The sequence below is a fragment of the Phoxinus phoxinus genome, assembly GCF_949152265.1.
Source record: "Phoxinus phoxinus genome assembly, chromosome: 7".
NCBI lineage: Eukaryota > Metazoa > Chordata > Actinopteri > Cypriniformes > Leuciscidae > Phoxinus > Phoxinus phoxinus.
In genome coordinates, this window is record NC_136882.1 from 17,540,234 (window position 1) to 17,564,530 (window position 24,297).

General features: G+C 39.2%; 1 protein-coding gene across 1 annotated transcript in view; it reads left to right on the top strand.

Moving 5' to 3' along the window:
• The first annotated feature begins 789 nt into the window (after nt 1-789).
• Nucleotides 790-24,297, top strand: part of znf804a (zinc finger protein 804A) — a 49,539-nt gene continuing 26,031 nt past the window's right edge. Inside the window, exon 1 of the mRNA XM_079617490.1 lies at nt 790-1,524. Coding sequence (XP_079473616.1) covers nt 1,414-1,524 — 111 coding nt within the window. The 5' untranslated portion in view covers nt 790-1,413. The remainder of the gene's footprint in view (nt 1,525-24,297) is intronic.

Sequence of the window (24,297 nt, forward strand, 5' to 3'; positions counted from 1 at the left end):
CGAGGCTTTATTGCTCTTCTAAAATTGGGGGGTGGGAAGGGAACTCTCTCTCTCTCTCTCTCTCTCTCTCTCTCTCTCTCTCTCTCTCTCTCTCTCTCTCTCTCTCTCTCTCCCTCTCTCTCTCTGGCATGTTTTCTTGCAGCCACATGCTCTGTAGAAGCTCGTATGGTTCTCTTTCTTTCTCTTTCTGTTTAGTGCTGCAGTCACTAAGTGTAGTTCTTAAATAGGCATGCAATGCATCCAGAGAACTCTGACACCGGATTCCCAACACTCAAACAGCACACTGTTTTGAAGCTTGTTTTTTCCACTCTTCATTAAAATAAAACGAGCTAAAAATTGCTGTTTGATCTTTCTTCAGTTAGCATCTATAATGTAATTTTCTTCATAAAGAAGTCATGAGTCTTCAGTTACATCATATCAGCATGCAAATTATGATTATAGCAATGGCATTATGGATTTCCACAGTTCCTCGTTGGGAAATGCCCAACTTGTGTAAACACCACCTGGGACTTTTGATTTCAAGGTATCTGTATTCGTAGAACATATAAATCTTTTTATAGCAGCTCTCACACACATTAACCTGGTAAAAGATGGATGATGGTGGATGTAACACATACCGAAGCGTCTCTCTCAGCGCCTCAGCCTTCCTTTACCTGCTCCTGACTGCTGCCTCAGCTCCTTCCTGAGAAAGAACGCACTCACGAGAGAGAGAGGGAGATAGAGAGAGAGAGAGAGAGAGCGAGAGAGAGAGAGAGAGAGAGGACTAATGAGGGAGAGAGAGGGGGTGTGTGAGAGGAAAAAGATGCTGAATCCTGGTTGGCTGGAGAGTAGAGGCTGACTCAGTGGATCTGGAAAAGCAGCATGTGACAGATGCAATTCTCATCCCAGTCCTCACCATCAGACCAGAGGCTTGTTCGCCATTGGCCCCGTTCATTGGACCGGCAACGCACGGTGCGCTATAACACCATGCTTTCCTTTGCCAGACCCAGCGGAGCTCTCTCACTAGCGCGTATCACATGCGCATCGAGCAGGAGACTCAACCCAGACACACTTCAGCCCAGCGCAGAGAGCCGAGACTGAGGAAGAGGAAAGAACGAGTTAGCAGCTCTGCTTTACTCTCGTTGCCGCTGTACAGAAGAGGAGAGAGCGGGATAACGCATTTGCTGGAGGCTACTATAAGAAGCAGAGGCACACCAGATAAATCCCCCAAAGTGACTGTAACAAACCGAGATGAAATGACTGATGTTTGAGGATCCGAGAGGATGAGGGAACCTGCTCGCTCCGTTCCTGACTGAGGGAAAGTGAGCTTGTGCCTTTCATCTGAAACAGAGAAACAAAAAAAAAGGCTTGTTGGGTGGACTTATTTCTCTCTCTCTTTGGCTGGACTCTGTGCATGGCAGCTTCGGGTCCCCCATGGCGTGTTACTACATTGTCATCAGCTCCACACACCTCAGCAATGGACACTTTCGAAACATCAAGGGAGTTTTCCGAGGTCCCCTCAGCAAGAATGGCAACAAAAACTTGGTAAATACCACGTCTCCCGTACGAATGTGTGTTTGATCATGTGCTTAGGAATTGTTTGCATCTCTTTTGAAGCCAGTCATCTTGCCTCTAGAAACTTTTCTGTACTGTGGTAACACTTTACATTTTATACATTTGACTCTAATTAATTAGTATTGTAATAATACTGTTATTATTATAGTAAAAATCTGTACAAGTACACTATAAAAAGTGGAAGCCTGCAAGTGTTACCTTAACAAGCTATTTCTACCTGATATAACCCACAAACATTTGCTTTGTTGGTATGAATTTAGGTTGATTCAGTGATGTTTTGAGATGTTAAAATTTTTCAGCGAGGGATCAAATTGAAATTATAATGATAGAATATAAGCATTCCAAAAGTAATTCAACTGTAACAGGAACGTAAAATGAAGTTGCTCAAGGAATGAACCTTCTGGAAAAGTGTTGCAAAATGATATTTTCAGTACTTCCTGTTTACGAGGAAAGTTGCAGATGGAGAAAGTGAATGCTGCAGCCTGTGCCCATAACTAAATTCCTAACAGATGGATAGGGATCAAATTAATCTCTACTCACAGTCGTGGCCTGGGATTTAGTTTAACCGTACTTTTCTGGCCTTGCCCTCAAAATAATCCTCCTGTTTGTGCTCCCACAAAACTGCCTCTATTTCCACTCAAACTCTCTGCTATAAACCCACCGTATCTAGGACAGCACAAAGGGGAATTTTAAAACAAAATCAGTGTTAGTAAAATATTATTTTTCATAATTACTCTAAGAGCAGTCTGAATATTGTTTTTCAGTTTGCTGGCGAGTTAAGCGGGATTATAACCACAAAGTAATACGATGCATGATGCAGCCGTACAGTGTAATTTAATTAATGCGCTTGGCTCCTGAAAGGAAGCATATTTCAAAGCTTTTAAATGTGGAAGTGAAATTTCATACTCTCTTTCACTGCTTCCTTCTCAAGCCTTCCGTGTCATCTCTTGTCAGTTGGGGGGAACAGAGATTTCTCGACAGCAGCCTCCTCCTTTCAAAAGAATCAAAAATGATTGGAGATGAAATATTGAAGCTCTTGGCTCGGGATCAAGCGCCAATCCTGCTCATCTGCCTCCCGCCTCCAGCTGAAAGGCTAATGCTGAGGGAACGTTTGGGTGGCGTAACTGTGAATGCAGCAACAGATTGTTTCTCAAGCACGGACGGAAAGTAGAATGGGGTTTCGGTGGCCGTTGTCGGCTCGATCTCAATGCAATTATCCGATTTGACACATTTCCCACTCTGTTGCGGGAGAACCTGGTGTCAGTGAATTCAAAATTACGGCGGAGCATTGTGTGCATCACTGCCACCGCTCTGTAACACAGTAAATTTCGTTCATTACTCCCTCTGCTGCATAGAGCAGCTGTAAATCTCATATACTTGTGCACACACACTCTCAGATGTATGGGTATGAAAGGCAGACTAAGAAAGCTGTGCTTATCCCAGCGCTGGTGCAGTGCCATCTGGCTCTCTTTCCTGGTGCAGTGATATTTTAGTCCAGAAGAAAAGCTTTGTGCTGTAGAACATTTGTTCAGCGTGGCTCAGACGCAGAGGAAAGGAGAGGAGGAAGGATAAGAACGATATAAGTGTGAGTGTTCCCATAGTCACTCTTATGGTTCTGTGGACTTTTGCGCTATGAAATCCATCTCTGTAATTAGTAGTATTGCTCTTCCGGCTTTCTCAGCGCATCACAGGGCTGGGTGAATCAATAATTTTGAGAGAAAAAACAAAACAAAACGAGTTGTGCGTATCTCTATTGAATGACCCATAACAGGGACTTTGACTCTTACAATGTTCTACTTTAGTGGAAAAGTGATTAGAAAATAGCATAAAACCCTGTTTAACACCGTTTTAAAACTTACATATGTTTATTTTTGTAAGAGAAGCAAAGTACTTTCTATTGTATATATATATGTCTATAATTTCTTACATTTATTTTATTTTGCTTTGCTTTGTTTTGCTTTGCTTTTTGTTTTGTTTAGTCCAGATGCGACAAGGCAGTAAAAACATCTTCCTGATGTATTAAACTGAACGAGTACCTGTTTGGATCTGTGCCATGTCAGTTGACTCTTATAAAGTCAGACACAAGCGCCTGAGTGGAATTTTGCCCCTTGCTTCAGCCTCAATGAATATGCATATCAACGGGGTTATTTCAACGCTTGTATTGATTTCCTCACAGTCGCTGCTAAGTCAGCCCATCTCCCCGCTGAGTTGTGATGTGAGCATCCATTTCCACTCAGTGATGCCGCTTTTAGACACCACTGTGCTCTGGGAAAGGATCCTTATGCTGAATATCTATACGGTATGTATTGTCACAGTGACTCTATTGGCAGATGCATGGCAGAATGAACAGGTGTTATAATCAGCTCTTGTGCTGATTGCGCGGGGGATCTGGGCGATTGTGTAGATTGGATGTTGCTAACGTGATATGCATGCAATTAAAATTCCTTTGTCGCTCTCGTATTCCTTTTTTTGTCCCATGTATTATGCTTCTTGCAGTGTACCATGATCCGTTGGCTTGTTATCTTCATGCCACCATCCAAAGCACAAAAGTATGTGAAGCCCTAATCACCACTGCCTGTGTCCAAGAGATGAGGCGGCAGCAGACTAGCTTAATCGCGGAGAGCGCCAGAGAAAGAGACTAAAACAGAGGGAGGAGAGGAAATGAAAAAGGGCAAAATGTTATTATGTTCCTCTTACCCTTTGTCTTTCCCTGCTGGGAAAGCTGGCCCGACAATTTGCATTGTGGGAGGACAATGTGTATGTGTGTGCGGACGCACTCTGAGTTCCTTCCTAATTGAGAATTACAGCAGAAATCCAGCTCTGGCCGTGACCAGGCCCCGCGCACGAGCTCTGCTGCGGGGTAATTAATGTAGTAGCGCGGGCGATTAGCCTCTGCAACCTTTCGCCGCGTTTTACCGCTCGGCCCCATCCAGGTGTGAGGGAGAAACGAGCGTTTAGATATCGCACCATGCAGCATGCATTATTTACAGACGGGGAGAACCCAAGGCTTGTCATCACTGCCGAATGCAGACAGATGTAGTTAACTTTACGCACGCCCGAGACAAATGTGTGGCACGCTCGCACTCGGCTGATTAAAATTCACTCCATTCATGGCCTTCTGTTACTCATAAACGCCAGGTTCATTTAAATACCCTGAACGTGGCGTTTTGCCTTCTAGTGCTGCATCAATTTCATTTCACAGTGCTGTTAACTTTATAACAATGGGATCATTCTCTCTGAACCCCGCAGACACGGTGTTTGTTTCTTTGTGTGTGTTTTGGAGGTATTCACTGTGACAAATCAAATCTCTTGCCCTGGTTGTGTTGTTCTCCTCCTCTGCACAAAAGAGGCACGGTGCAGATTCCAGGGGCCCTTATAAAAGTGCTAATCCCATGTTTTTTACTGACGGTGAACCTATTTTCACACTGATTCACAGAAAATACCCCATTGAATAAACTGTGTACTTAGAAGGCACAAAGGCACAGCAGGGTTTGACTGTAGGCTTGCTGCTGAGGTATAATAGCACAATTACACAGTAGCATGGCAGCTTTACCCTTTCTCCTTTTTGTATTCGGCTCACCTGATGTTCGGAGATGAAACGTTCGTGGCGATTCGATGCCGTCATTGTTGTCATCTTACCCTCATAAATATTTAAGTCGCTGGGCACAAGGTCTATAATTTACCCGCTGTTTCAATGCAGAATAAGCGGCTAACTCGGTGAGACCGATCTCCTTCTCCGAAGCGCTCGTCTCAATATAATCGCTTGAACTTTGCAAGGCAGTTTTCTACGTGTCGGAAGGGTTTTGCACTCGTAAGCAGTGGAGTAAAAATACCCTGCCGGCCCTGAGCTCTGGCCTTGTACAACTGAAGGGCAGCATATAGCAAGGCTTCCTTACAGAGTTTCTGCCTCCTGAGGGACGTTTCTGCCATATCATTGCCTGTGACACATCCACTCTGACCCTGAAAGCATACGAGTCTTAAAGGAATTGTTCACCCAGAAATGAAAACTTTGCCATTATGTTTATACAAACCTGCGTGCTGTTATTTATTTTCCCCAGTGGAATCCAAAAGAAGAAATTTTGAAGAATATGTATGCAGCTGTTTTCCATTCAATGACATTTCATAGTTACCACAAGCTTCAGAAAGTAAAGGGATACATTTGGGATACATTTCAATGATCAAAATTGACAGTAAATAAATGTATAATGTTACAAATGTGTAATAATGATTTCTGTTTCAAATACATGCAGTTCTTTTAAAATATCTATTCATCAAAGAATCCTGAACAAATTTATCATGGTTTCCACAACAGTATATTAATCAGCACAACTGTTTTCAAGAGTAATATCAGCATATTCAAATGATTTCTGAAAGATCATTTGATGCTGAAATAATAGTATGAAACTGCTGGAAGTTCAGGGTTCCCATCACAAGAACAGATTCAATTTAAAATAATTTCAAATATAAACCATGACATGGACTTTTTTTGTGCAAACTATCCCTTTATCACTCCTTATGCTTTAGTGTTAATGCTAAATAATACAGATGCAGTGTGAAATAATAAAAAAAGAAATGGAGTAGGTATGGGAAGGTACAGGTGCAGCTCTGGAAAGGAGCCCTGTGGTTGTGCCAGTAATTGAACGAGTCCCCATCATTGCTCATAGCCACTCACCGCAATATGAGTGCTGAGAGCCTTTTAATGTTCTCCATTCCTTTGAGTGATATTATAATGCAGAGCATCCCAGCTGCCTCGTCTCACTTGATTTGATGCTTGATAGAAGTGAAGCGCTCCTTTTCCTCCTTTAAAAAAAAAAAAAAGTGCTGCACACCGAGCAAGCTTGCAAGCACTGAGTAACACAGCGGCAGACCCTGATCTTATTGAGCTTCACCACTGCCCACCTTAAACTTTACCGGAGCCGATCGCGGGGAAACGACTGCCATTGGGCCGTGTTTGAGATTGAGCACAGATGGGGATACAGGGAAAGAGGTGCAGAGGGACCGCGATGAGTCCTCCAGGTGACCACAGTATTTCTGAATGATGAACTCTGAGTTAAGTGTGTAGGTGTTCACTGAATCTACTACCTCTCTCTATCTCTCCTTTTATCTGTCTCGTATTCAGACACTTCAGCAAGCAATGATATTATTAGAGTTCTGAATACTAGGCCCTTTGTCTTTGAATCAAGTCAATTAACTTCTGCTCTGCTCTCATCCTGCTCTTTCATTCTCTCTCTTTCTCACTCTGCCTTGTAACATTCTCTTTTTTTTCTCTTTCTTTCTAAATCCAACCTGATCTCATTACTATTCATTACTATTCGTGGGGTTCTGGCACACATACATTTTCTTACATTTGGAGAGAAACCAAAACGTATGTTATTCATTTATGGACAGCATCTAGAATTAATGGAATCTATAGCTTGATTTTATTGTATTTATAACGAATGAGATATTTACACGTACATGTAAAATACTAAAATCATATTTAGCACTTAATTTTACCCTTATTTTCATATTTTCCTAATTTGACATTATATTTAATTCAGTGAGATTTCTGATCTGTGTGAAGTCTGAGATAGTGTGCACACAAATCAATGGATGTTAGACTGTAACATGAATGCTGTTTCAATATTTCCTGGAAACCGTGATACATTTTATTTATTTATTTTCAAAAATAATGTAATTTTTTTTTCCAAAAGAGCACTATTTATATATATATATATAAAAAAAAAAGTACTCTTACATCAGGAGAATGTCTAAAGTGAACTATCACAATTAATGTATTACCCAAAACCTTTAAATGGCAGTGTGTGTAAACATTATGCATACATGGAAGACAACACAATAATAAATAAGCACATACCAGACATAAGAGTCTACAGCAGATAATGCTGCAGATGATTGAGAAAACTCAATGATTCAGTGCCATAAACTGCACAAAATGTGGCAAATCCAGTGACTAGTTCTTATCGAGTATGGGGCATCTGAGATGGACACAAAATCTGAGTGAGTCCGGTCCATGCTGCTGAATCATAAATGTCCCAGAGATGCCAGAGCGATATGTAGTTAATTTACTGTAAAATGTAGCAGTGGCACATTTATAGCACATTTCATTGTCAGCAAGTAGCATGGAGTGCTTTTGTTGTATATTTGAGTGAGTAAAACTTTTACCTTAAACTTGGGTTGCATTTTTTTATAGTGCGGTTTCTGTTAAAGTGTAGTATGCGTCATTGCAAAGGGGTGCTATATTAGGAGTCTAACAAAATTAGCATCCTAATAAAAAAAAATACTGAAACTGAAAACTGAATACATAATGAAATTTGAATAAACTAAAAGTATAACACTGATCTCCATGCCTTGAAAGCATGCCGGTGTTTCTAAGAGTGGCTTTCCTGTCTCATAATGTTCTATTTTCTTCTACTCCAGAGAGAGAGAGAGAGAGAGAGATAGAGAGCGGCTTAAAGTCTCTATTTGTGGTTGTTAATTATTCAAGTGTCGTCACCTTCGTCTCTGGGCAAAATGGAGTCAGACTGGGGCGGCAGAGCCTGTGCTGTCTCCTGCCAGCCACTTCTTAATCTGCAATCATTTAGATCCAGGAGGCGGAGTCAGGGTCAGACACTAGCACTTGAGCTTGATAGCAGAACTGATTTATGTTTAAGTGTACAAAATAACTGTAGGAAATAGATCCATCATAACATTATCACCATGAACATTCACTACAAAATGCTGATTTTATTTTTCTGGCTACAATTTCAAAACGTGTGCGTGCGTTTGCGTGTGTGTTTCTTGGCCTTGTTTTCTTATTTCTCATGTGCACGTCAATGTGTTTGTGTTCCAAACGCATTTAAAACCTCTCACCAGGGTTTGCTAGACTGAGCTCTTCACATGATAATTTTTTAATGATCAGAACGTGAGCTAATTGATGGAGGTCTGCCGTGTGTTTAAAGATCATGAGACGTCAGAAAAAAAAAAAAAAAAAACTCACGTTACCAAACATGTCTGCCTTGGCCTGTCCGCAGTGTTGTTTTGAATAGATTGCAGATAGTGTTCAAAGAGGTATTGAAATCACTTTTGAAATGATTATAATTTTTTTTCAGCAGCCATTAATCCAGTATTCAGTGTCACATGATCCTTCATTCCAATATGCTGATTTGCTGCTCAAGAAACATTTATTTCATCAATGTTGAAAACAGTTGTGCTGCTTAATATTTTTATGGAAACCGTGATTTCAGAAAGTTCAAAAGTAAAAAAAAGTAAAATGTAGGTATTTTTTTTGTTTTGATCAGTTTAATGCATCCTATACTGATTCAAAGAATTAATGAAACAAATAAAAATATCTGACTGACCCCAAGCTTTTGGACGAATGCGTGCCTTATTAAGTTATAATATTCAATAAAATTTGAAATCCGCTGGTTAGATTGATCTCTTCCCCATAATTACGTCTTCTCAGTCTGTGAAGGCTATGATCTGGACTTCATAGAAGAGAAAACCACCAGCCTTTAATGTGGTAGCCATGGCGATTATTGACATTTAAACCCCTGTTTCAAAGCTTTAATAAACACCTAAGCAGATAACAAAGCGATCCTTGTTGAGGTTCGGTTCAGAAAACCGGTTGACTTGCGACCCTGGGATTCAAACGTCGTCGGTGACTGTCATGCGTTTAAAGCCTGTGGTTTTTTCACTTCATATATTGCACGTGCACTCGATCACAGCAATTTCACGCCTTCTGCCCCTGAGCTCTGGTGTGAGACTGCTTGTCTTGCTGTGTGCTCGGTGAGATGAAAGTTTTACAAACAAATGTACACACACAGCCAAAATAAGAGCGTGCTGTGACAAGGTTTCAGCCATAAACTCCATAGCATTTGAAATCTGGTTGAAAAGTTCAGCTGGTATAGTGTATAAGGCCTTTTTTATCCTATCACACACACACAGGTTGAGACACAGTTTGAAAGATAAAGTTTTAATATGTGCATATTCCACACCGCAGAGGCACACATTGCATCAGACACAGTTGAAAGGTCTCTGATTTGGGGCACTTAAATTCTGCAGTATCTCTCTCAGCCTCTGAGGCTGACCAAAGGATGGGGTTTGTGTGTGTGTGTGTGTGTGTGTGTGTGTGTGTGTGTGTGTGTGTGTGTGTGTGTGTGTGTGTGTGTGTGTGTGTGTGTGTGTGTGTGTGTGTGTGTGTGTGTGCACGCTATACCATAATCCCCCTCTCCTTCTTGATGGCATTCTAGTCCCAAAGCAACCTTTGAATGACCCATGTAATCTCTCCTTTCTAATGATATCACCAATCTCAATCTAAACTTTCTTTTCGAGCATTTGTTTTTTGTAGACAATGCTGCCAGCACCGATCCAATAATCAATATCACACATACAAGCGGGGCTTTAAATCTGAAGATAGATGTATCTAAGAGCCAAAAAAAATAAGATAGAAGAGCTGTATTTGTGAGTGAGATGCTCACTGTGCCAGAAGAGCCTGATGACAAAAACAAACCCTTGCATGTTTCAGCTCTGACCATTAATTCAGCATCTTGAGTTGACATACGTTATTCACCTAATGCAAATAGCGCATCTGACTGACAAACAGATGCCTTAAAAGTGCCCGTTTGACACATTAGAGCGAGAGGCGTCTTTATTTTGCATAACACCCTCAATTAGTTCTTTCTTTAGCTTTACACAAAGGGTTCTGAAGATCACATAGAGCTTCAAATGCTCTAAACCGGCCGGTGATTTGTAAGGCTAGTTCCTCTGTACCTTCATTAGAATTCTCCCATAGAAAAGGCATTGATTTTTTTGGTCTGGCAGCCTAGCAGATCCTCAGAATTTATCTTCCTCTGGCCTCTCATTTAATCTCTGCTTGAAACAACACCAGCGGTAATGGCAGTGGAAGGATCCCGGGGAATGTGCATGGTCAGCGTGAAGAGAGATAGAGTTGGTGCGGGCTGTGTAAATTAAAGCAGCAGAGCTCAAAGAGACAGTTTTATGGAGCCTGTCCCTGTGTGTGTGTGTATCTGTGTTTCGATTTCTGCGTGCTGGGTTTCTGTGTGTGTGGTGCTGCGGTTGAGAGCGTAAATGTCATTTCAAACACTTATGCTCTTTATTAGAATGTTTCCACCTGTGTGAAAACATTATCTCCTTTATAACTTCCCATTTCCTCTTCTGGATAAATGGCGAATTTGACCCTGTTTCTATACCTTCGGCCTCTTTCACCTTAATACATATTCAGTACTGATTTAAAATGCGTTTTTAGGTCCTGCAACTCTCAATATCCAGCTCATGATTTGACTCTTTCACCGCAGTGCTGGGTTTGCAAGAGCAGACCACCTTCAGATTGGTTTTCCTGAAAAAAATCCTGAAAAAATAAATAAATTCCACGAAAAAAAAAGATTTCCACGAAAACATTAAGAAGCACAACTGTTTTCAACATCGATAATAATAATAATGATGGGTTAGATCATAATTTACTCAACCTTGTTTTGTCCCAAACTCAAATGACTTTATTCTGTGAAAATAAAATAAAACATAAGATTGTTTCAGCTGCTAAGTCAAAGAGGTCCGAAAATGTCAAGCTCAAAAAAAGGACATGAAGGTAACGTAAAATTAGGTCTGATAGAACAAAATGTGCAAAAATGATACCTTTAGGGGTACAGCAGCTTGTCACTGCACTGGACAAGTTGTACCATATCTGTCCTTAAATTGTGTATATTAGTACCTTAGATTAGTAATGTGAACCCTTAAAGGGATTGTTCACCCAAAAAATATAAATGATTGATTACTCACCCTTATATCGTTCCAAACCCATAAAACTTTCATTTTTAGAACACAAATGAAGATCTTTTTGATGAAATCTGTGAGATTTCTGTCCTTCCATTGACAGCATACTCAACTACCACTTTGACGCTTCAAAAAGTGCATAAAGAGATCTTAAAATTAATCGGTGTGAATTGAGCGGTTTAGTTTAACATTTCTAAAGAGACACAGAACCCTTGCTTCTCTTTAGCAAGAACTCTCTTTATATGTTGAACAGATTTAGTTTAGACTTTTATTCACAAGTTGTAGTTGCATTAGGTGTCAACTGAGGGACAGAAAACAGATTTCATCAAAAAGATATTTATTTGTGTTTAGATGGTGAATGAAGCAACATGTGGGTGAGTAATTAATAACAGAATTTTTATTTTTGGGTGAATTATCCCTTTAGGGTACTACTAATAGCCTTTTAGGGGTAGATAATGTACAAAAGTGTCCCACTACCTCAGTGACAAGCTGTTATGCCACTGAATTTACCATTTTTTTGAAGGTGTATGATAAATCGATTGAATTTCGGTCTTTATTCATTGATCAATGCATGAATACACTACATTACATTAGACATAATGTTTTGATTTGATTTTATTGGCTTACATTTCAAACTGTTCATGAAACAAAAGGAGCATATACTGCTGTGAGCATTCAGAAGGCTTGCTTGGAATATGGATTCACTGTGCCCTTTTTTGGGTCTTGAAATGGTCAAACCCCACTGTGTGTACAATAACAGTTGTTCAAAACATCTTCTTTTGTTGTTTTACAAAAGACATAAAGTCATGCAGATTTGGAACAACATGAGAGTAAGAAAATGGTGACAGAATTTTAATTTTTAGGTGAGCTATCCCTTTAATACATATTCAAAACTGATTTAAAATGCATTCTCGTTTTTTGCAATGCTCAGTATCCCGCTCATGAATTGAGTGTTTTACCGCAGTGCTGGGTTTCAAAGTGCAGTCCACCTTGAGATGTTATGGGATACATTTAATACATTGTTTTAGTTTCCTTGCTGCAGTGTTTATCTGTGTAGTGGCTCTGCTCGAAAGCTCTGGTTTGCTTGTAGAGTGGTGGACTAAAATTACATGGAGGGGAGGGGGTAGGCTAGGACCCAGGGGAGGGGTCGGGTTCGGCTCAGGGCCTGGGCAGGTGCCAGGAGTTGGCTTATGTTCTCGCAGTATCAGCAGAGAGCTCAGACTCGCAGAAGGTAAAAGCATTTCTGCGACCCCTAAGACTTTCTTCCCAGTTATCCCACACCCGCTTCATTAAAAGAAGACTGCCGGGATGCAGGAGAACGTACGTTCCCAGCAGTATGATGGCTGTCATTGTCTACATAATGAGTAGCTTTGCAGGGCATCTTTGTGTGTTTTATAAAGTCTTTGCTGGAGGCTGTATCTTTGTTGGACTACCCACGCAGCTAGCCTCCCTCTCCACCCACTCCCCTCCTCTCATCTGTCAGAGTAGTGCACACATATCAGGCCACTTTCTTCTTTAATGAAATTCATTAGCCAGAGCATCTTAAAAGCTGGAAGACTAATTAAGCTTCTTTTTGAAATGCGTGACAGTGGGAACATGTATTGGGATTCTACATCGCTGCCAGAGGCATGAGTCCCTGCACTACGGTAGTCAACAACGGACCCTAGTGAGACAAAAGGCTCGTTTTTGCAAACAAAAGGCAACAAAACGTTGTTTTATCTATATTATTAGGCAAACAATTATTGACTTGGGAGCTTTGAAGGGATTTTCACCTCTTCATTGCCGTCCAGAGGCATTGTGTCGGCCATTGTGCTTGCACAATGCTTTTGTAAATATTGGCGCGTTCGCCTGAACACTCTGCTCCCGTGGTCTTGCTTTAAATGGCACAATGACTTCAGCTGTCACCACAAAGTGGGGCGATGTTCGCCTTCACATTGCTTGCTCATATCCAGCCTCGATTGTTTGCCTTAAAATAACCTGAGCACAAGTTGCTGCAGTTTAATGGAGACGTGCAATCTTTCAGTATCTTGCTGTGCGGTGTGTACAAGCTCTTCGATTGCACAAATTTATCTCAGGTTCAGGGGCACTTAAGGGCCCTATTTGTGAGGTTCAGATAGCATCCCCTTGCTGCCGTAGAGGTGTATCTGCAGTGTACATTTATAAGCCTGATATCTCTGTGTTTAATAATTAATGTGTGGTCAGTGTTTCTCTAGCACTTACAGCCATCCCCTGTAAAAGCAGATTTGATTTGCCATTCTGGATTGCCCCAATCAGGGGCTCGGAGAGCCGATCACGCACCGACTCTGACATATGCTATGTGGAGCTAATGTTAGAACTGTTCTGGCGCCTGTCCAGGTAGAGCTTGGTTATTGTATTGTGCGCTCGTCACTAATGCAATTCATCTTTGAAGAGCAGTAGTAATAAACAGAGGCATTGAGGCTATGAACTGACTTAAAACCCACACACATAAAAATAGAGCTGGGGTAATAAAGGGGACTGTTGAACAGGTTGTGGTATTATGACAATGCGTGCTCCTGAATTGAAATGTGAAGTGAAATTTTAGTTTGAATTGAATTAAATCTTTAATGCTTTACCATAATCCTAGCAACTAATTTCTTTATTTAGTGATTATTTTTTTAAATCTGATACTCCAGGAATTCTTCTCTTAATGTGCTTTTGATTACCGGTAAATTAATTAATTGTTTTTACATTTTTATTTTTTTTACATTAAAGAATTTTACATTTTTTTTTTGTTAAAGGAATATTCTGTGTTTGAAACAAGATATAATGTACTGCACTTAAAGCATAATGTTGATTACCACAAAAAATTATTTCAACTTGTACCTCCTTTTTTTAAAAATAAAACAAACGGTGTACAATGAGGCACTTACTCTTTTACTGTTACATGTTGCTCACTCTTTGATTAGTATAGCCATGAGTAATGTAAACAATATAGCTGTTAACACATTTTTCAGTCATTTACAAAATCTTTTCTGAGTGGTTATATTTAAATCTTCAACTTGTTGCCATGACAACATAACATCTAAAACCCTGTAACGACCGTTTTAATGATTTAACAGAAGAATTAATGTAATAAGTGCTTCATTAAATTATAAGCTTCTGCATTTAAATACATTCACTTCCATTTTAAGTGCCTTGTGCCTTTAAAAGAAAGAAAAAACACAAGGCATGAGTTAATTAATTATATTTTCTGCTCATATACCTTATGCCACACATCTTGTTGAGCTGACCTCAACTTGTTTTCAACCTGAAATATTCCTTTAAGACCACTTGTGGCCCCCCTTTTTTAAAATCATTTTCCATCTACATTTATATCTGTGACTACATATAGGTAATGTGTCATTTTAAGATTTATATTTAGAAAGAAATTAAATGCAAACTGTCATTCAGTAGATGCTTTTATCATAGCAATGTACTTTATAACAGCAACACTCCTCCTGGCGCAACCTGAGGTTAGGTACACACAAACACACGCATGCACGTTTGCACACACACACATTATTTTCATGTGTGTGTGTGCATTACTATCATGTTCAGGACTTCATAGAAACCTGCCTGCATTTTTAGATTTTCATTAAGACATTATTTAGTAAGTTTATTGAGCCATTTTCCTCATGGGGACCATTGACTGCCCCATAATGTTAGCAATATCACGTTTTACTATTCTTGTGGGGACATTTTGTCCCCACAGTGTAGACAAAACCTGATCTAGAAGAATCTAAATTACCATCAAAATTCATGTTCATTGACCAAACAAGTTACAATTAATATGCATCTAATCATCAATCCCGTGGGTTGTAGTTTAGGGAGAGGAAGGTAGCTACATTATAGGGTTAAGGTGTTTAATACAGGATCACGTATCATATAATTAACTAATCTGTCCTTTATCTGTGGTAAATCATCTGTTTGCCATCAAATGGCTTCTCTGTCAATCTTTCTACTGTTTTTTTTTTCATGATATGATCACACCCTGCGCACATCAGCAGTTCGGAGGCAATTCTCTCACGCTGCTGATCCCAGATAGATATCCGCTGGAGCTGTGGCCTCAAACGTAATGTCTTTCTCCTCTCAGATGTCATAGGCTAATCAAAGCCCTCATTTCCATCAGGCCCATCAGATCTGTTTCCGAGGCCAGGGATGCAGCACGTGAACCCGAGTCAGCCTCCGCCACGCGCGCTGCTAATTAATGCAGGACGTGTTTGTACCTGACAGCGTGATCTATTATTGATCAAAGAGCTTATTACTGTTGATTTTGGGTCTTGTGACATTTGCAACCGCAGTTATTTTTCTCTGCAGAAATTGGTGGCATTTGTGCTCTCATTTAAGAGGGAAAGACACTTGGCTGATGACTGATTAAGAGGGCTACTCAATAACAACCGCCTGATTCTCTGAAGGTAGAGTCTTGAATCCTAAGTGGAGAAGAGTGCAAAACCATTAAACCAATGGATTCTTCTGGTTAGTTCACCAATTTATAATTATTCTGTCATTATTTGCTCACCCTTATTTCGTTGGAAAAGTGCATGAAGAATTGGCAATGTGGTCCCTTAAAGATCCACAGAAGTAGTGACAGATTATTTTCTTCCATATTGTGACGTACATTGATAATGAAAACAATGTGGGGAAGGGTTCAATATATTGGTTGTTGATTGGATGGAGGCAACTCAAACCCAATCTCACGGGAAAAGGTAACTATTTTACAAGTGGTGATTTTGTATGAATTTCTACAAAGTGATTTGAACAAAAACACAATTTATGAAATGATAATGACAAAACATGAGGGTCCATCCCTAAATATAACATAAACGGGCCATCATTTTCAACAGTTCTCCCAAATGTAAAAAACATACTCATTACCATGAGATTGTGTTGGAAGATTTGAATGCAAGCTTGTAGTCGATTGTAAGAAAAGGGCAGGTTTAAGTAAACTAAGTGATTGAAGTCCATCAGTCATTATTCATAGAGAATCTTGACATACCGTTCACTTTGAAAAATGTAGTTCATGAAAAAAAGTATTTTGAGTCAGATCTTTTCAATGAATTGACTGATCCAATTCACAAAACTGGTCTGAATGGTTTGTTAACTCAATGACCAATTTGCTGACTCAATGATCCGGTCATAGCAGTGAACAACCACTGAAGTGGAAGATTGTCTCAAAATAATGACTTTAATTTCAGCCTTCGCATAGCACACATATGGACATCCTTCATGCTACTTTTATGGTGCTTTTCTGTCTTTTTTTTTTTTACAGTCCTCATTCACTGCTACTGTATAGTCCCCAGAATCCCCATTCATTGTTACTGCATGAAAAAGAGCAACCAGTTTGTTATGCAGAATATCTTATTTTGCGTTCCACAGAAAAAAAAAGCATATGGTTTGGAACTACATGACAGTTAGTAAATGATGACAATTTTCTTTTCTCTGAACTAATTCTTTAACTATTCGGATGACAGATTAAATATTTGTATACAAGGGTCTCCTATCACTCTTTTTGAGGTTATTTTCAGGCAGACACCCACAGGGAGACAGAAATGCCCTTTCTTGGCGGGCGTCTTGTTTGCTGCCAACCCCTCGATCAGACATGTAGTGAAATAAAATTGCAGAGTGCAATATCTGCAGCTGTTGTTCAGCTAGTGTCAGCTGAAGGTCTGATATGGAAGAGAAATGGGTTTCCCAAGATCCAGCGTGGAGTCTGCAACCTATCAATTCACTCCTTTCATTTCACATCCACTGTCCTGTATCTAAATAATGTGTATTATATACTTCCTCATACGTGAAGGGGAAAAGCAATCCTCCTCCAGTTGATAGATTCTCCTGGGCACAATACTAGCACCTTTTCTTCTGTCTGGTAGTACAGAGCGAAAGATACACAATTTACTGATTAAACTGGACTCGTAGGAGCTAGACGCCTGTTCAGGCACCTTGGGAATTTAAGATCCACCGAATAAGTGTGAATAATTTGCTGACAGAAAGAAAAAGTGACAGGGTTCTGTTCAAAAGACAAATGGCTGTGTAAGAGGAAGAAGGCTAAAATGAGTATTGATTTCTTTTGTGATGGGAATTCATTTTGCCACAACTAGCACCAGATTGGCATATTGTCTCCTTGCAGACTGGCTTTCCATTATAAATCACCTTGTTTGACCTTTGCTCCATTGTTCACCCACACTGGTGGTTGCCTTTCTGTCAGGTCTTACAAATCCAATGGAGGTCAAGATTGACTTTCTTGCTACATCAAGGTACATTCATTCATTTACTTATTCATTTCTCATTACTTTATAAATGAGGAATGTTGTACATGTTGAAATGTGACCCTCTGTCGGCTCAACAGAGGGATGACAGATTTCTATAGGCTCAACCGCACTGGGTGGTACGGTGCAGCTCCAGAAGGCAGGAGACACCCTCAGCGTGTGGCCCAGTCGTGGTGCTTTATCATCTCATTTCAGCTGTGTCCCAGTATGCCTCACTGTGTGCATGAAGCAGGCTGTAGGCATATGAGCAGTTTGCAGAGCTCAATGTTCAAAAATTAATTGGACTAAAAGAATCTACAAACAGTATATATGATACGCCTAATGTGATCTGACTAATTTTGCGGACTGAATGAATTATGAAATTCAAAGGTTTTTTTTATGCATTACATACAAGACGGAATGCTTGCATACATCAACAAAATTTGAATTATGTGGAGAGCATACACAGTTTGTTTACAAAAGTTTTGGAAATTATTAAATAATTCCCAAGGATTATTTGTGTACATTGCACACAATTCATTCTGTGTTTTTTTGAATATGTATTTTGTGATTCAGACAACCTCTTTTTTAACAAAATGCATATGCCCTCCACAGAACGAGCATTTCATACATGCTGATTCACACAATGGATTGTTTAAAAAAAAAATTGGACGAATTGCATGATATGTCTCATTCAAAGATTGAGCATTTGATGGACGAAATGCATTTTGTGACACGCTTTTCGTGCAGTTTTGAGTTTAGTGCTTGAGTTTAGTGCTGACTTTATAATTCCAGTGATGAAATCAAACTGGCTTTTGGTCTTTCTGTGTACAAAATGGATAACAACTGAGTAACATTAAATACTGTGGAATTTGCAAAATAATCCCACTTACCGGTATTATGCGGCCAATGGCTAGTCCCTGAAGTAAAGAATTGAACCCAAAATTATAATTTGACATATTTTATTACCTCATGACTCGGAGTACCCACTTCCAAGTCAGTTGTAGAGACTGTTCTTGTGCAATAACATACTGCTAAAAGCAGGGATTTAAATATCAGAATTTCGTTTTGTAGGGAGCCGTATAAAAACATATATTAATGATGCTTGTTTCTGCAGTAAGCATGGACAAGTTTGTGAAAGGACTGCTAGTGCCAGGTAAACATAAAGTTGACGATTATTCTACTTCAAACGTCACAACTACCAAAACAATAGCCTTTTCTCAATATGAGTTCTTGTGGACTCAAGTACTGTTCCAATTGAAAAGTTCACATCTAGCCAAGTACAGTTCAAAATCCCTGGATGTGTTTTTGCTCCATCTGTTTTTATCAACAGCTATCGCAATTAGATTTCCCCCAAATTCACACAGCATTACTTGTATGTCTGTTTATGTAAAACATAATTATATATTTTTTACATTTAACCAGAATCTGCCAGGTTCAAAATTTTAGCTAAATGCATTTTTCTTACATTGTTTCTTGGAATGAAGTTATTTACAATAAAATCAAAAATACATTTAAACACATTTTATGATGCAATCTGAACAGTGCCATTGCTGTACAGAGTAAAACTGCCAATTTGTCCCTTAACTCGTTTTTTTTTTTTTTTTTACTTCTTCTTGTCAGATTCTCACTCTCTTCAAATGTCGCACATTCTTGTCGAGCAAGCTGTGGCGAGTTCACAGTACAGTGAATTAGAGTGCCTCTATCTCACAGAAAGGGCTTTAGGGAACATCCCACGCCACCGTCACACACTGGCAGTCCTGGACAGATTAGATACGGTAACCCTAGCAAAACTCGCTTTTATCCAATTATCTCTGTTGTTTTGCTGCTATCTGGGCCAACAACAGCCACTCTCTCCTCTCCCTTTCAATCAGCTATCTCTTTATCTGCGGCTCAGATTCTGTTACACCCATACATTGCTGGATCTTTGTAGTGCGTCTCTGTAGAGGCAGGGCAGAGTGACTATGACCATATTAAATATGCCAGAGCTGAAGTATTCACTCTGATCCTCTGTGCCACATCACAAGACAGAAATACACTCCCTCTCTCTGCTATGGCAACCTCGCATTCAGAGTTCTTTTGATTGCTATCCTTTTTAGAATGACGGCGCTTGTAATGCGGTCCCTGCTGACTTGCAACGGAGCAGAGTAGGTTAGTTACAGAGGCATTAGTATATTTTTAGTGCTCAGTCCTCCAGCATTTAATCTTTCCTCACTCTTGTGAATGTGCTTCATGCTGTTCGAGGCTCATAATGGAGTCTTTTCCCTTTTTTTGCTGCATTGGAATATCTGTTGCATGACCGTGTGGGTTGCTTCACGGGCCGTTTGCATATGTGTGTGCATTTATCTGTGTTCGGGTGTGGCTAGTCATTGTTTATGCCTCCACGTCTGGTACTCTAGAGGGTCTGTTACAGAGACCCTTAATTGGGGGGAGTGGATGGGAGAGAATGTGGTTACAGATGAGCAGAGTTTGAGTGCAGAGGGATTGAGAGAGAGGAATGTAGACGCTCAGGGATGGAGGAAAGAAGTCATTATCAGTCAGTGTGGAAACAAGCTAAGAGGAACAACTAAATTACGCTAACCCACCCGCACAAGCCAAGGATAATAATTTAAGAATACAGGCAGATGCGTAAACAATTATTTTTGAAATGAATTAAAAAGAATTCATAAAAGTAAAGGTGTGCTTAGTGATTTTTTTTGTTTATGTTGTGTTGGTTTTTCTAGATAGCCTGTTTGCCTCTAACTGCCCAATCTGAAAGCAAAAAAAAACATTGATTGAAAATCATTTAAAAGTAGCCATGTGTTCTGACTTTACATATAGTCACTGATGAAGGCAATCAATCACAAGCATCTTTTTTAAAATAAAAAAGCACTATTCAATTCATATCTGTTAACCTTTTTAATAAGAAAATAATCTTTGTGCACCTTGAAATAGCCTATTTAAATATAAATGTTCCGGTTTAAAATTTTGATTGGATAAGCCACGCTCCTTGTAATGTAGCAGATATGAACACCTGTGAGCGCACATCAGTTTCAATTAATTATCAAGTTATTCTCTATTTTATTAAGTTGCTTGGAAACCATAAATGGCCTACAGTCGACTAATAAATTACAGAGGTACTTAAAGAAGAATTTAGATTGTTGTTGTTGTTGTTGTTGTTATAAACACATTTATTTACTGAACAATTATTTATCATATTGCAGTTGCGATCCTTTACATTGTGCCTAAGCAACTCTTAAAATTTGTACTGTAAATTAGCATAATGCAAGGCCTCTTGAGACTTATTGGTTTCATTTACATTAATAGAAGATCCTCATTACAGCAGTGATACAGGAGCACAATCACAGCCCTGGGATGAACACATTGCTCCCCCATCTATTGAAGTCACCTGACATCATTATACCATGACGAGATGTTTGCTCACCTTCAATCTTTAACCCTTAAACGCAAACCTTGGAAATTGAGACGTCATTCATTTTTTAAAAGTTAGACATCAACCTTCTCAGTATTCCTCAATCAATTAATTATAAATGATATAACAAGAAAAAACTAGAAAATTATAAAATAACCTGTTTTCCCTTTCCCTTTCATTTTTTATTTTTTTATTTTTTAAAGGATCGCTAATAACCCGAGGTGTGTAATAGTGTAGGTATATTTTTTTCTGCACAACAACAATTGAATCTTTGATGACTGATCCCTGAATAAGTGCAATTCACCTTTATTCCACAAGTCAGCAGTGTCTGATACACAGTGATGAAGTGACGTTTCACTCATAATTTCCGCAGGCAGGAAACAAAATAATAGGAAGTATCATCAGCAAAACTTGAAATGGCTCAGCGATTTACTTAAAAGCAATTACTGAACGCAATCAAATATTAGTGTTACTTTCGCTTGATGGTGGATCTGGTGAGGAAAATCCAGAAAAGGATCTGGTGATTTTGTGAAAATATTGATTTTGAAGATGATGGTTTTGAGAATATTTTTGAGATCACGAATATGAGCCCAGATGCTGAATGTACTTGGAAATGATCTGACGAGGACAGTGATGATGGTATAAAACATCTGCTCACACTGAACCCTTCCAAGCTCCAAAAGGTAACAAAATTTGCTTTATTTTATTCCTTTTTAATTGTTATTAAAATATCAGGAGAGTTTTACATTATCGCGACAGGTAGAGATCCATCCGTGTTAGATATAAATCCGGGTCGCTATAGACCCGAATAAGTAATAATGATTGGATAAACATTCATGCATTTAGGGTTAATGTACGGCATGGAAAGATTCAAGATTACATCCAAAGAATTTTAAAATGTAATGATCTATTGGGTGGGGTGGGGGTTACAGACATACTTGTTGTGACATCACAAAATTGTTATGTATCATTTATATTAATTAGGTTTATTAATTACATTATGCACAGAACTATTTTGATAAATACTTTTAATGTTTGTATTAGAGTATTTGCTCATTAAGTGAAACTGAAATTTAAACAACCATATTCTAAAAACACCCAGGCTCATTGGAAAAAAAAAACAAGCCTGTGGCAACATTTGTGTAAAATGATATTACATTGCTTTTTGCAAGTGAAATGACACATTCAAAGTGAAATGTCCAGAGAGTGGTGCTAAAAGCACGTCCCGGTTTATCCGAAACATATGAACGTGAATCTGGCCATGTTTTATTACGGTGGTTGTTTTATGTTTCACAGCAGCTTGGAAGTGAAATGTCTGGTGAGTGGTGCTAAAAGGTTAATGCTTTATCGCGTTTAAAAATAAAATACCTCACACAATAAACCTTACCCAAATCGAAACGATAGTGTTTACAAAAGCAAATTACAAATAAATACACTTTTTATAAGTCCTTGAGATCTGTTCTTGTGACTTGTGTTTCACAGGACGTTTACTATGTCAGAAAAGTCAAACATGTGGAGTTGGTTATCTTATGCAAATGACAAAATCTATTCGTTTACTAATAAATGCACTTTGGTAAAAGTGTTTTGAGGTCATAATATTATATTGTGCATATATAGTGTAAAATGGTGTAAAAATCAGTCTTGTTCAATTGATATTCTGCCCCTGTAATCATGATATATGCGAAAAGGAATACAAGTTGTTGGAGTTTTACTGCCGCTAGTGTTCCAATGAGCCTAGATTGGATAACAACAGTTGTATGTCTGCATGTCAAATTATGGATGGGAAACAATAGTGGGAATGCATTTGTTTCCAAATTGCTTTTGTCATTTCATACAGTACATGTTATTACATTGACAAGTAATAAACAGGGAACAGTTTGAGAACATATTGTCGCTATCCCTTCTGTTTGCATTTCTGATAACGACTGCAACCACTCAGCGAAACATTAAAAACATTTCCGGCAGTGGCACTCAATGTAAAACACGCGAATGAATTGAAATGAAAACTCCCGCTCGACAAATGGAGATGCTTCCTCTGTATTAGATTTATCAGTCATTGAAAAAAGTGGTGAGGGCATGTCTCCAACTCAGCAGACGCATCTTTTCAACATAACAAATAACACACTGACTTATGAATTGTGACATGGTGGAGATTAATTGTGTTGTGTTGTGATTGTGATGCCCGATGGCTTTTTTTGGCATCCTGCTGATTGACACTGAGTTTTGAACATCCTACCACTGCTTTATTATTCAATGTGGCCTTAGCAAAATGTTAAGTGGAGGGGGGTAATGATATAATATTGTTCTAGGCCCAGACCTGACACATAATTAGATAAGCTATAAAAAACACACACACACACACACACACACACACACACACACACACACGCACACACGCACAAAATCTGACAGAGAGAAGGAGAGGATGGTCATAAAAAAACCTATTACAAGCCAGATTCAAATGGCTTGGAGCTTCTTATAAAAACCCAATCATGATATAGCCTCAGCTCACACAAGAGCAGCGCTCACTAATGTAAGCATCAGAGGGGATAAGAAAAAAAATCCATAAAGCAAAATGAGATCAGATTAAGAGAGAATGTTGCTGTTCTAGCCCCTATAGCTCAGGACTCAGGGGAGTAGATGGGGAATTCCTGTGCGCTTAGATCTCAAAACCACTTCTATAACTCGCGGTATTACAACAACTCCCCCACAAAACGAAATCTTTGTTCGTGTTGTTGCTGTCAACATGTGTCCACATTTTTGATAGCGTTTCTGAACAAAGCCATCCATCGCTGTGTGTAACTCAATAGTTTCTAAAACTGCAATGACTGACCTTTAGGATCTGGCTTGTGGTTGTGTTTTCTGTGTTTGGGTTTGCAGTACTGCCATTGGTTCAGTTTTAAACTCGAGATTGCAGAGTCTATTTCAAAGTGGCTGCGAAATAAAAGAAAAAAATGCCTTTGATCACTTTGGCGGCGTGCACAGAAAATGGAACTATAAATTCATTCTCTAGCTCTAGCATCTTTCCCATGCAGAACCTTATTAATATTTAAGCATTTACCAAGACAGAATTCGTATTTAGAGGGTGGTTTGAAAGCAAACGCTCTCTGACTGAGACGGAAGGCACAGCTTACAACCAACGCTCTGATTTTTTTTTCCTCATGTTTTTGAGATGGCCAGTGAGAATTTCACATTGAATGTCGTTTGATTCTAAATTTGAACATGCTGCTTCACATTCGCTGTCAGATCAGTCAATGTTTTAGCAACAGATGAATAATTAGTTGCTTACACACTGTACCTTTTCACTCCGTCAGA